A 13,545-nucleotide genomic window follows, 5' to 3' on the forward strand; every position below is an offset into this window, starting at 1 on the left:
ATATTTCTGGCACGCTGTTGTAAAATGTGAATCAGTAATTATACGGATATCTGCTTTCATAACTCGCCTGTCAATAGCCTGAAGATCATTGGCAGGATTCCATGTCGGATCAAACAATACAACAACATTTGCTCCGATGAAGTTGAGACCAAGACCGCCAGCTCTGCAGCAGAAATATGAAGATCAAAGTCATTGTGAGTTATGTTGCCAATCATTTAGTTCCTGCGATTATCAGCCATAATGAAATATAATAACATGCCACAGTCATATCACCCTGCAGCCCAAGACAGTTACTCACTGAAGCTAAGCAGGCCTGAGCCTGGTTAGTACCTGGATGGGAGACCACATAGGTTGCTGTTGGAAGTGGTGTTAGTTAGGCCAGCAGGGGGCGCTTAACCTGTGGTCTGTGTGAGTTCTAATGCCCCAGTAAAGTGAAGGGGACACTATACTGTCAGTGAGCGCCAGATCAGAGATGTTAAACTGAGATCCTGACTCTCCGTGGTCATAAAAAATCTCTAGCCACTTGTCATAAAGCGGTAGGAGTGTAACACCGGTGTCCTGGCCAAATTTCCTCCATCGACCCTTACCCATCATGGCCTCCCAATGATCCCCATCCACTGAATTGGCTCTATCATTGTCTCCCCACTTCACCTATAGCTGGTGTGTGGTGAGCACACATGTGCCGTTGTCCTGTGGCTGCCGTTGTATCATCCAAGTGGATGCTGCACACTAGTGTACCCCCCCCACCTTCCTCCCCCAAGTGCTTAGGGTATTTGGCCAAACACGATAAATACGCTATACAATTACACATTACATTACATAATAACATATGAAGCTAGACTCACAAGGTAGACACCAGACACAAGTTGACATCCCGAGAGCTGTTGAACTCTTTCACTATCTTCACTCGGTCTTTAGATTTGGTGTTTCCATCCAGTCGATGGTATTCCAGACCCTCAGCCATACAATAGCTTTCCAGAACATCTAACAGCTGAGAAAATGTAAAGACAGGTTATTTAACATGATTCAACAAACTAAAGACTGTTTAAACATAAATTTAATTACAATTCTTTTGGATATATAAATTTTGACATATATATTTTTTCATTGTTGGAAATTAGAGTTTTAAAGAAAATTTTAGCATTGTGAGATATGTAACTTTAATATTGAGAAAAAATACATGACGCTGAAACAAAACAAAAAATAATCTCAACTGTTATTAAACTCTGAATTTTAATGATAAAATTGTGAAAAAAGACCATCAGATATAAACACTGGTTTGAGAAAAATATTTTTTTGTATTTAGGGATGAAAACATTTATATATATTATCATAAAAAAGCCAAAATCGTGAGATAAATATCTTTTATATTTGTGTGCGTGTATGTGTGTGTGAGAGATTGAGAGTCTCTTTATTTAACAACCTACAGTATTTGTTCTGAGAAAAACATGTTCATTTTTCTATTTCATAATAAAAAAACAAGCTTCTGTAATAAGTTGGAACTTCTCAGTCAGAAGATAATCACAGAATTGGGAGAAAAATAATCAAAATAGCTGATAAAAGTTGACTTCATTTAAACATTTTACTTAAAATTACTTATTACTCCCAGGTCCGTTTATATGGAAGTTGATATTTATATTGTGTTTCGCAACATCTAATTTTTACAAGGTGGATCTTTAACCCAACGCTCAACCCCCAACCTGGATGACCAGGACATACACACATAGACTACGGACAATTTAGCTCACCCAATTCACCTTTAGCACATGTCTTTGGACTTGTGGGGGAAACCAGAGCACCTGGAGGAAACCCACACGAACACGAGGAGAACATGCAAACTCCACACAGAATTGCTATCTGACTCAGCCGGGCTGTGCGGCGACAGTGCTACCCGCTGCGCCACCGTGCCACCCAAATACTAAAGCTAAGTTACAAAAATATTTAATATAGAAAAAAAAACATTTTATATTCATAAATTGTTGTTCCCACCTTACCTTGGTGGATAGAGAGAAGAGTAGAACTTTGTCTTTCTTTGCGATAAAGTGATTTAGTAATTTCTGCATAACCTGAAACAGGAAGAAAAACAGGACACGCTTTATAAAACGATGACGGGAGAAAACAATCTAGCTTAACATACCAAGTTAAAACTCGAAGGATTTGATATAAACCACCATGAGAAAACGAGAAATAAGACGTCAGTCAGTAACCACTGGGAAGAAATTAACAGAGCGGGCTGTGTCTTTTCTTTCTATTGCTGATGTTTCAGAAACCAGCGGCCATTCTTGTGAATCGGCCAGTAACTCAGCATCTGCCAATAACAGCACCCTCAAGATGCTCCGGCTGAAGGGAAGGGGGGAAACCTTTGAAAGAAAGATTGAAGAAACCTTAAATACTGTCCTTGTTATTTCTCAAGGAAGTGTATCCACCAGGCTGTGAGGAAAGACAGCTCAGGGCCAGTGCGAGCCACAAGAGGGTTTATTAATCTCCTCATTGCCAGGGAAAAAATCCGGAATGGACTGGAAATGAAGATAACTTGGCAAGTAGGTATTTCTGGGCTGTTTGTTTGATGATGCGAGCACCCTCCATGCTAATAACTGTACTATCCAAACAGTAAACACTCTATTAAACTGAGGGCTTGTACATTCATTAGAATGCCTTAACTAATTAAAACAGCTTATTTGATATTTTGTGGTAAACTTTGCTTTTGTGTCATTGAAATAATGTTCAAAAATGCAAATAAATGTGTTAAACTTAAAATTAGTTTACACATCATATGCATATGTTAACCAGTAAAAGTGTGTTTATGTTTTAACAATTACATCTACCTTGTCGTACAGCGAATCTTCATTTGAAAAACAGTATGTTTCTCCACTCCGATAGCTGTGCAATTTTCTGCAATACCAGCACTTGTACAGCTTCTTCATCCTTGCCTTGTGTATTACTTCACCCACATAAAGTGACAGCAGATCAATAGACTCACTACAGTTTGACAAATATTGCTGCTGTTGGACAACATATTTTACTTTTGAGGCTTTTTTAGGTGAGAATGTAGTTATTTAGATTGCAACTATGCAGCTATTTTATAAGGACAGTGCCTATTATAGTATTTATAATTTTGGAGATTCATCGCATCTGCATCAAGCAGGAACCTCCTGCTCTTACTCGTGAAGCTAATATGGAAGTAACTGAAACTGCAATTCATGGAAATTCCTCTAGTCCTGGCTCCATTATAGAGCACATTTGTATTGACCCCACTGTTAAAATGGCTAAATTTACAGAAGAAAAAAAGGTGTTTACAGCCTGGTACAAAGAATGATTTTGGTTTATATAGGTAATATTACCCTTCATGACAACTGTAAGGAGGTGAATTTTTTTAGAAATCATCCGTTTCGTTTATATTAGGTTTTATTACATCTGCATAATTAAGGGCGTGGCCACTTGAGCTACAGCTAGGTCTCACTGGTCGACATCACCACCTCAGTTGATTCCGGCTGATTAGCCGCTGAACTCGACATAATCATGGTATTTTGTTTTGTTTTATGTGGCTTTACACAATCAGTTGCCTTTTGGAATTATTTCTTACAATTGTCTGATATGGCATGCTATGTGCACTGAATTTGTTTACAAACCATTCATGTGGCCTCCATATCATTTAAATTTGTAAATTTCACTCCAGAATCTGACAGATTGATTAGCTGTAGGCTCTAGAACAGTTATCTGAAATGTTGTCATAAAGTGTTATGCCTGGATTTTATAAATAGCCTTGCATTTACTAACACAAACTATATTTGAAGTATTTGGATGTAATTCGCATTTTCCTCCTGTAGGAAAACGTCATAAGAACAATGCTTAGTGGCTTAGTGTATTACAACAGTGGTTTTAAAAGTCTAAACACTTTATTGATTTAGTGTACAACCAAGCACATGTGGTCAGATAACAAACGAGTTGCATGTAATGAAATGTTAAGCGTTTCTCCCAAAGAAAAGCCCATCTAAGCCAAAGGATAGCAAGCGTCTGTAGGCTTCTTTGCCCTTGTTTGGTATCCCCTGGTCGGTATGATGACGCACGAACAAAATAGTGATGGTTGGCCAGGCCTACATGTAGCTTCTTTTGCGTTCTTCGGAGACCTATGGGTGATGTCACGGATAGTACCTCCATATATTTTACAGTCTATGGTCGGCATCCATCAGCCTGTCATTAAGCAGAGCAAAGATGGTTGATGTTCCGCCGCAAGATGGCGACAGAGACCACATAATAAGTCCTTATGGGAGAAAAAGGGCCCTATCATACACCCAGCGAAATGTGGCGCAAGACGCGACACAATTGTTTGCCACGTTTTGCCACACGCTATTTAAATAGCAAATCCACTTGCGCTCATATGTGCACCCATAGGCGTTCTGGTCTAAAAAGGAAGGCGTTCTGAGTCGCATTGCCGGCACGCTGCTATTTTGAGAAATTATAATAGATTTTTCAATAGACCAGAACAAAGCCGGTCTATTGTCCAGCGCAGAGCGTGTTAGTTGTGCGCCTCGCTTACACACTGCTTAATACACACAAGATGTAGAGCAATACACAAATATCTTTACATATGAAAAATAATTAAAATATTAAGGATATATATATATATATATATATAATAGGAATATATATAGGATATAGATATAAAGGATTAAAATATTACAAAACATATTATTTTCTAGCCTACATAAATTTAAAAACCATACTTTCATGCCGCCTTCATCTCGGGAGGCTTTTTCAGTTTATTCGTTACAATTTACTTTTGTATAATGTTATTATTATTAGCAGTATTATTTATTATATCCATATTTATATTTGTATTATTCAAAACAAGCTTAGATTTGCCCATCCGTCAGGTTTTAGACAATATGGGGCATAGCATGTGTAATTGGATATAACTCAGTTTATTTGACCACACTTCATTATTATTGTTCCTTTATTTGTTTGCTGGAAATTAGAACAGAATTTAGAAATAGTTTTGAAACAAATCTTTGCGCTTAAAAAACTAAATTAATTATTCATAGGCTAATAGATGTCTGTGAGTACAAGGTTACCCTATCCACGAGAGCGAAAGTGAAAGTAGATAATGAGAGGCTTTATCTCTCATTCTCGTGCTGCAGATGCTTTGTTTAACTGTTTTCTTGCTAGTGAAACACTCAGTTTTTCCACTTGCAAAGTCATCAGGTAAATAGCAATCGCACCATGGCGCGACACAAATGGCTCTTAAAGGGAATGGGAGATGAGACTCTGATTGGTTTATTCTCAAAACACACCTATTACTCATTAAAAAAATAAGCTCAACCCTTTTAGACGCAAAGCAGATACATTAGCAAAAGTGGATTCTGACACGCCCCTAATGCGTTTGCGCCCTTCGCTTTGCACTTTGCGCATGGATTGTCAAAAAAGAGCCCAAAGAGTTTAAGCTTGCGAAATTCTGTTGTATGGTGCAGTGAAAAGGGGCAGGGTTAAACAAGATGATTAGACATAAAAAAAAAGAGAGCGATTGCTCCACATTTAAAATTTCTGTCCAGAGAGGTCATGTTTAGATTTTTGATTGTGCAATCACGTGAGGCAATTTTGCAGGTCAGAGTTCACCAAACTTGAACTTTGCAACACAGCAAACTGCAAAACTTGACGCACGAGCTTGCGTTTCAGTCTGCTGCATTTGCATGCGTATGAATGGAAGTCTATGGGGCAAAAAGTGCAGTGTGACCACAGCTTAAGTCAATCTCTCTCTTTTGCTTTGTAGTGCTGTATTTATACCATAGTAATCTGGTAGTGTTTGCTTTAATTTGGCTTTTTTGAGATTAATTATTGTGACCCTTCGATTGCAACAGAGAAATACTGTGAATTTTTGTAGACTGATGGCATTTCATGTTGTTCAGCCTATTAACCTTAAAATAGGAGCAAAATCGTTTCACTTTAGACATTACGCTAGAGAATCATTTAAATACTAGCTTTAAAGGGACGTTTGTAAAGTAGCAATGGTTTTTGCTGTTCTGACGTCAGCAGCAGATGTTAATGAATGGTGGAAGAAAGTAGTTTCTTGTACAAAATTATTTTTGAGACCCTACGTGTTTGATTTTCTTTTTTATATACACAATTATGCTGTCGAACTGTTGTATTAAACACATTATCACACTCATAGCAGTGCAATAAGGCTGTATATTATAATTTATTTATTTTTATTTTATTCATTCGAATCATTAACATAATTTAGGTCTCACATTTACATAATATAAGCTGTCAGGAATTTATTACATTGAGTATCTAAAATCACTTGACCTGATTTCGCTTCTCTGTTTGCAATCAGATCATTTTAAGCCACTAAATTCCTGGAAAGTGTTTAGTACCAGTCCTAAAAAGCTTTAATTTAGAGAAACCAGGCTGATTACATCACAGATGGCAGACAGAACAGTTGCTTGTGGCCAGCTTTCAGTCAATTATTCATTCAAGTGTCTGTTTAGCTTAATAACATGAGAACTTTCATATTCAATTATTCTGTTTCCGAAGAGCGCAAACCCTTGTTTCCCACACTGTGGGAAATAACACTACAATAGACTGTTGAAGCACACAAAATAGAAAATAAAACTGTAATTTCTCTCCTTTCAGTTGTCATAAACATTAAGTTCTTCTATTGAACACAAAAGAAGATATTTTGAAGAAAGCTGAAAACCTGTAACTATTGACTTCCATAATATGTGGTTCTCTACAATCGATGTCAATGGAAACTAATTTTCTTCAAAATTTCGTCTTTTATTCTTTTATCTACAGAATAAAAAAGCTCAAAACATTTGGAACCATTTGAAGGTGAGTAAATTTCATTTTTTGGTGAAAAATTTATTTAATCTAAAACAGAAATGTCGTAAACGGTGTTTGCTTAGTTGCATGATAGATGTGTGATTAATCACAATCACATAACAAGAACATAAATCATGATTACAAATTTTAATCTACTGAAAAGTCGACTTTTTTGAAATTCTTGTTAAGGATAATGACTTACCTTCATTTTTCCACTGTACATGGGGTCAGACATTGCTTCAAAGGCAGCTTGTTTACATCTCTCAGTGAAATCTGGAAATTTCCTAAAAACTTGCTCGCAAATGGTTGTCACGTATTTCTCCTGTGGTCAAAAAAAGTACCAAAAAACACTTAAAGAATGGCAAAGATAATGAGGATGATGATACAGATATGGTCCATTTGAGCCATTCTAAATTTACTGCACGACGCCTTCATTAAGGTGTATTGATTCACTGAACTCAAGATTGGATTCACAATTTTGATTTCCTCAATAAAAAAAAAGAGATCAAATATACAGTTAATGAAAAAGTGACTTTTTATAAGACTGTTGCTGCAAGTTTCTTTGTAAAACTAAAATACAATAAAACTAAATTGAAATTTTAAAACCCTGAAAAACACTTCATATAAAGGGAATCACTGCATTATCATAATTCAAACAATAGTGCAGCTTACATGTAGCATTGGCTGTTTTTTAATGTAAATTAGACAGTATAATTATACAATCTAAGGAAAAAAGGGGTGGTCTGGTCTGAATTCATGTGTTTTTATGAAAATAGTTTCACAAAACTGAAGGAAATGACAGATGAGAACTAACTCTGCCAGCAGGTGGCTCTTGTGAACAGAAATCATACATTGTTTCCTGGGTTACTGCTGTAAACAAAGCACTGCTGCATTTATGAAAACTACTTTGCAATGTATAGTTCACAGACAAGATGAACAGAAACTTTTCTAAAGACAGTTTGGTACACTGGAATTTCAATGATATGCTCCTACTTCAGTTGTTTTGCATTTTGACAGATTTGAATTTTTGCATATTTTAATAAATTTCCAACCAGTAAGTGTTTTCTCATTACATCACTTCAACAAAACAATGAGTTAACAAAAACTACTTTAACAACGAATGGTTTTATTTTCCTTAACTATCATTAGCAAAGTATAAATACTGTAATAAATGTGATATTCATTATTTGATCATGCTAGTAAATAGATTACCATAAATTAAATGGAACCTTATTGTATCCATAAATAATTTTACCCATAAACTGATTGTCATAAATACACTTTTGTCTAAACCAGTGTTTGGACTCCCGCGTAGTAAAATGAGTTACGTAATATTATTACACGTCTAAGTAACGACTAAAAAATTTAAATATTTTAAGAAAATGAAGTATTTAAATAACATTTTAAAACCTGTACTGCTAGTTACCTTTTAGTTTAATTAATTAGTTTTTAAAAAATAAATTGCTAAATTGAACTTAGAGTAGTCTTGTTGAATTAAGCACTCAATGAAAGAACGCGCCCCGTGGAAAGAGACGAAGCTAGAGCCTTACATTTCTGTGATTGAAGTATTCTCATTATTTTGAACGTATCGAAGAAAAGAAAAATGGAATTGTCTCAAAAAGAAAAAAGTAGCACACACATTGCTTTAAACTCTGATTAATCTGCATATATATCAGGTATAGCTCTGGAATCAGGAACTTCTCAGAAGATAACTGTTATGATCTCTAGCGAACTAACGGACTACAATCCCGTCACCAATTGGACTACAAATCCTGCCATGCACTTCACCAGGGCTGATAGTGGAAAAAATTCCTGAGCCTGAACTTTTTTTCCTTGCTGTTTTAATTTAAACGCATTTATTTTATGTATTCGTAGTCATACTTCCGTACGTAATATAGTCATTTGACAGTACATGTCAGTCAAATTTATTGTGGCATGCTTATGTATGCCAGTAATGTCAGTGACACATGCCAGTGTCAGTGATCTTGTGACATGTGCCAGTAGGTGTCAGTATAAGCACGTTATAAGCACATTAATCTTATAAGTCTCTTTGCTTTAATATTTAAAAATCATTAGACAAATGACACCTGTTATCTTACATGCATATATGTTATGAGTTTTCAACATGCATTTTATTATAACTTATTAAAGGATATTATTTAAAATACCTTAAAATGAAAATAAGTTAAATAATAAAATAAATGAATGAATTAAAAACATAGAGAAGTCCATATTGTAGGGAACAAAGGAACTGCCAGGATGCAATAATATACAGTACAACAGATAAGTGTAACCCCTCCCATACATAAGCATGCCACAATAAATTTGACTGACATGTACTGTCAAATGACTATATTACGTACGGAAGTATGACTACGAATACATAAAATAAATGCGTTTAAATTAAAACATCGTGGAGTAGCTCAGCAAATAAACTAACTTGCGACGCGATAAATTAGGTTAAAAGTCGCGTAATGATTAAATATGGTTTTGCTCGGGTTAATTAATGTCATAAGCTTCGCCGGGTGTCGATGTCACAGCAGTGACATGCAGCGCGACACTCTGAGTGACACAGGTCACTACACATGCCACTAGCGAGTGACACATGACAGTGGAAAACCGGACGTGCCACCGGAAGTGTCACTACACTCAGTGGCATGTGCCAGTGTCATGTACGTCAGATGTCGTGTCACTCCATGTTAAAACTGCTACTGTGAATCCGCGTTCAAGCGCACACAATAAGCTAAAACTCGCCCCAAGCACCGGCAAAAACAAATAACAATGAATGTGTCGAGGAAAGAGTACATATCTTAATTATTTATTAATAAACTTATTCTGAGTCAGTGTCGCAGATCCTGACTGGCAACCTTCTTTTGGACTCGCCTTTACAGTGAAATTCATCTTTACGGATTACATGAAGGAGTTTTTTTGTTTTCGATTTGTTTTATTTCGTTAAGTAATAATTTAAAGCTTTCTATAAATATATTTATTATGTCTGTGAGGCATATACATTTTGCTTCATTTTGTTAAGCGCTCCTGTTCAAAAACCAGACGACAGAAAGCGCATAATTTTGGTTTTCTTTATTTTATAAAAACGCTGTAACGTTTTTTGATGTATTACTCGTACTTTGTGAGCAAAAATGACGGATAACTTTAAATTGCTCCCACTGAAAAAATGCAAGTGATTGCTCTGGCGCCTCGATGTCCTGCAAGCTTTTTATAAGCAAACTATGCGCCTAATAGCACACATTCTTTAACGTTTAAGCTACCATTGTTTTATACTTGAACTGTTTTATATCTTTTATTTTAGGCAAGTCGTGATGATCTGAGAAGGCAAACTGATCAAACAGACAATGATGGTCTTCCGCTGGGCGCTGTTCGTTAAAAAAAACAACAACAAAAAAAACTTATTTTTAACGAATAAAAAATGCTCCAAACGTTTTTCTAAATAAGCTGAATAAAAAACGAAACTAAATATAAACACTTTGCCATTAGGCTACATACAAAACTGAACTATTTCATAGCTGAAACACTAAGTTGTTTAAGGAGAAGGGGGAAATATATTTTTGTCCCGTCTATTGCTTCACCGTTATTTCGAGAATAAACCCAGCGTATATGCAGATGTCATTCCCAAAACATATCAGCTTATATGTGGCGAAAACGAAAGTTTCATACAAATTCTGAATGGATTATAGCCTGGAAAGTGCACAGCACGCTCCTGTTATTATCACTAAAAAGCGTCACGAATCTTAGTTCATAGAGCTCACAAAGATCCGTTATTTATAAAGCTCTCTAAATTACACAATCTTTTATTTACATGGCGTCTACACTCAAAAGATGATTCACGAGCACACGAAATGGCACTTAATAAAAACCAATCCGGCGCTTTCAGCAGTGAGTGAATTCTGTGAATCTAGAGAAATGACAGATCAATATCCGTGAACCTGATTTTTTTTCCCCCGCAGCCACAGTACGCCGGAAATCCGGCGTGGTGCCGGAACGCTATCACCCCTGCTTCACACAAACCTGTTACGGGTTTAAATTGATTGCACACACACACAGCTGGGAGCTGCTTAATGAATATATATATATATATATATATATATATATATATATATATATATATATATATATATATATATATATATATATATATATATATGAGGACTATCTATTAACCACATTGCACACACACTTTGCTGAGTCTTAATAATCAGTTTTAGTGAGCATTACGCCGCGTTTTCCTTGCCCTGCCTAGCTGTGTTTGACCCTTGCTTTGTCTGTTTGTTTATGCTGCTTGCCGCCGGAACTGACCATTCACCTGTTTATGACTACATTTCTGAATTCCATGCATGTACCTGTTTGCTCCTGCTCTGATTTCTGTTTGTACGACAACTCTCTTGGATAGACCTGTATTTGGATCTTCAATTCCATTATCAGTGTCCTTCACATGACAATAACACTATCTTAAATCATCATTTTTAATTTAGGTAAATTAAAGTTATGCAGTGTGATGTTAATTGCAGAGCTCCTTGATCAGAAAAAAAGAAAAAGACCTGCACGTTCTGAAAGAGATCAAGCCTAAAAAGTACCTCAAAAGTAACTTAATGCATTACTTTCCATAAAAGTAATGCAACTACTTACTTTTTGGGGAAGTAACTTAATACTGTAATGCATTACATTCAAAAGTAACTTTCCCCAACACTGGTCTGAACCATATGAAAATATGAATGTATATTATATATGTATATAATATCGTATATAATATCGTATATATATATATATATATATATATATATATATATATATATATATATATATATATATATATATATATATATAAGAAAACTTATTGAGCCCAAATTGTAAAATACTAAACATACCATTCCCACTAAACACAATGCCTGACCTGTTTTTTACTAGTTCCGTCTTTGGACTGCAGCAGTGCAACATGATTGGCCACTTTTCTGAGTATAGCCAGATAGCTGAAGTACAGATGTCTGACCGGCACACCGTCTGCGTTCAGTTTGTAGCAGCACTTCTTTCGTGGACGGCCACTGCTACAGGGACACTTTCCTGAGCTCTGCAACATCAGAGTCACATCATCCGAGTCTAGCACTGCTCGGTACACCGTCCGCTGGAAGTCTGTCAGAGAGCAATACACCACCTGCGGACCAGAGACAGTTCAGATCACAGCACATACTAAAAAGATACATCATATTAAATTGAAAGTTCACCCAAAAATAAAAACTATCCACTTTTTTTCAAAGTCTGTTGAGATTCTTTCTTATGTTAAACATAGAAGATGTTTTGAAGCTTGTTGGATACTGGTAGCCTGGTATTTATTTATTTTTTTTTTAAGTATTTTGTTTTCTACTATAGATGTCAATGGCTATTGGTTTCAACATTCTTCAAAATATCTTCTTTTGATTTACTCCATATTATTTGTCTCTCTTTTTTTCTAAGTCAAAAAGGTGTGCTATAAACTTTGTTCTAATGATTTGTTATACAAAATTGGACATTTTACAGGTTTAAACAGAGCTTGAAAAATTGACAAATTGCACTTGTGTTATGTGATTTGGGCTTCCGTTATATATAATTTTTTTTAAATTATGGTATTGTTTGTTATTTGTGTTTGTTTTAAATGTCTGAGTTTTTGTAAATTTTGTAAGTCTATTACTAGATTAGCTTGGTCAGAGGGAGTATTTACCAAAAGTAAATTAAGAAAGCAAGGATAACATAAAAATCAAGGCTTGTCCTAGTTTAATCTGTACTTCCTGGCTTAGTCTGTTGCACATTTGCTGAAAAAGCATAAGAAAGTTCCGCTAAGTAAAAAGCAGTAAAGATAGCTGGGATAAGTGGACATTCACAGGATTCTTAAAAAGACGGTACTGATCACAAAATCAGTGACGCAAATATGGATATAACTCAATGTGCCTATTGAGTTGCTTATAGGCAACTGAGTCAGGGCTAAATTCAGCCAGGATAGTTTGAAAATCTCAGCTTAATCCCTTATCTTGCTTTCGTGTAATACCCCTTCAAGTCACTCTTGTAAAAGAGATTTTAATCTCAATAAGTATTTTTAACTGTTGGTTTAACTAGAAAAAACTAAAATTCTATAACTAGAAAAAAAATGTAGTTCACTAGAAAAATTAAGTTGGAATACATAGAAAAAATGGTTGCAATAACTAGAAAAATTAAGTTGGTGCAACTAGATAAATTAAGCTCTGAGAATTAGAATTAAATTGGCACAACTAGAAAAAGTAAGTTATGAGAACTAGAAAAATTAAGTTATACCGGGTAAAATTTTTTATGTTGGTGCAACCAGAAAAATTAAGTTGCTTTAACCAGAAAAATTTAGTTGGTGCAACTAAAATAAAATAAGTTGTGGTAAGTAGAAAACTTAAGTCAGATGACCTACAAAAATGAAGTTGACAACACTACAAAAAGTAAGTTGCTATAAATAGAAACAATAAGTTGTGGCAGCTAGGAAAATTAACTAAATTCAGCGAGGATAGTTTGAAAACCTCAGTTTAAACCCTTATCCTGCTTTTGTGTAACACCCCTTCAGGTCACTCTTGTAAAACAGATTTTAATCTTAATGAGTATTTTTAAAATGGTTACATTAAATGAATAATAAAAAAATATATCTACTGACTAATGAACTCTCCCTTTGGCAACATCTTCTTTTGTGTTCAACAGAAAAGCCCATAATGATTTGAAACC

The 13,545-nt window shown here is 35.3% G+C and overlaps 1 protein-coding gene and 1 long non-coding RNA gene across 10 annotated transcripts in view; one reads left to right on the forward strand and one right to left on the reverse strand.

Moving 5' to 3' along the window:
- The window catches only part of LOC147835667 (uncharacterized), a 30,066-nt gene extending 18,185 nt beyond the window's left edge, over nucleotides 1-11,881 (forward strand). The window contains exons 2-4 of the long non-coding RNA XR_015498067.1: nucleotides 2,414-2,540; nucleotides 6,793-6,828; nucleotides 11,743-11,881. This is a non-coding gene — a long non-coding RNA (uncharacterized LOC147835667). The remainder of the gene's footprint in view (nucleotides 1-2,413; nucleotides 2,541-6,792; nucleotides 6,829-11,742) is intronic.
- Nucleotides 1-13,545, reverse strand: part of ercc6l2 (excision repair cross-complementation group 6-like 2) — a 34,081-nt gene that overhangs the window by 13,801 nt on the left and 6,735 nt on the right. For all 9 annotated transcript variants that reach the window (XM_087263358.1, XM_087263353.1, XM_087263356.1 and 6 more), the window contains 5 exons: nucleotides 11,729-11,986; nucleotides 7,022-7,141; nucleotides 1,995-2,066; nucleotides 846-991; nucleotides 68-163 (listed from right to left, as the gene is read on the reverse strand). In XM_087263358.1, coding sequence (XP_087119484.1) covers nucleotides 68-163; nucleotides 846-991; nucleotides 1,995-2,066; nucleotides 7,022-7,141; nucleotides 11,729-11,986 — 692 coding nt within the window. The remainder of the gene's footprint in view (nucleotides 1-67; nucleotides 164-845; nucleotides 992-1,994; nucleotides 2,067-7,021; nucleotides 7,142-11,728; nucleotides 11,987-13,545) is intronic.

The sequence above is a fragment of the Danio rerio genome, chromosome 8, assembly GCF_052040795.2.
Source record: "Danio rerio strain M-AB ecotype USA chromosome 8, GRCz13ab, whole genome shotgun sequence".
Classification (NCBI taxonomy): Eukaryota; Metazoa; Chordata; class Actinopteri; order Cypriniformes; family Danionidae; genus Danio; species Danio rerio.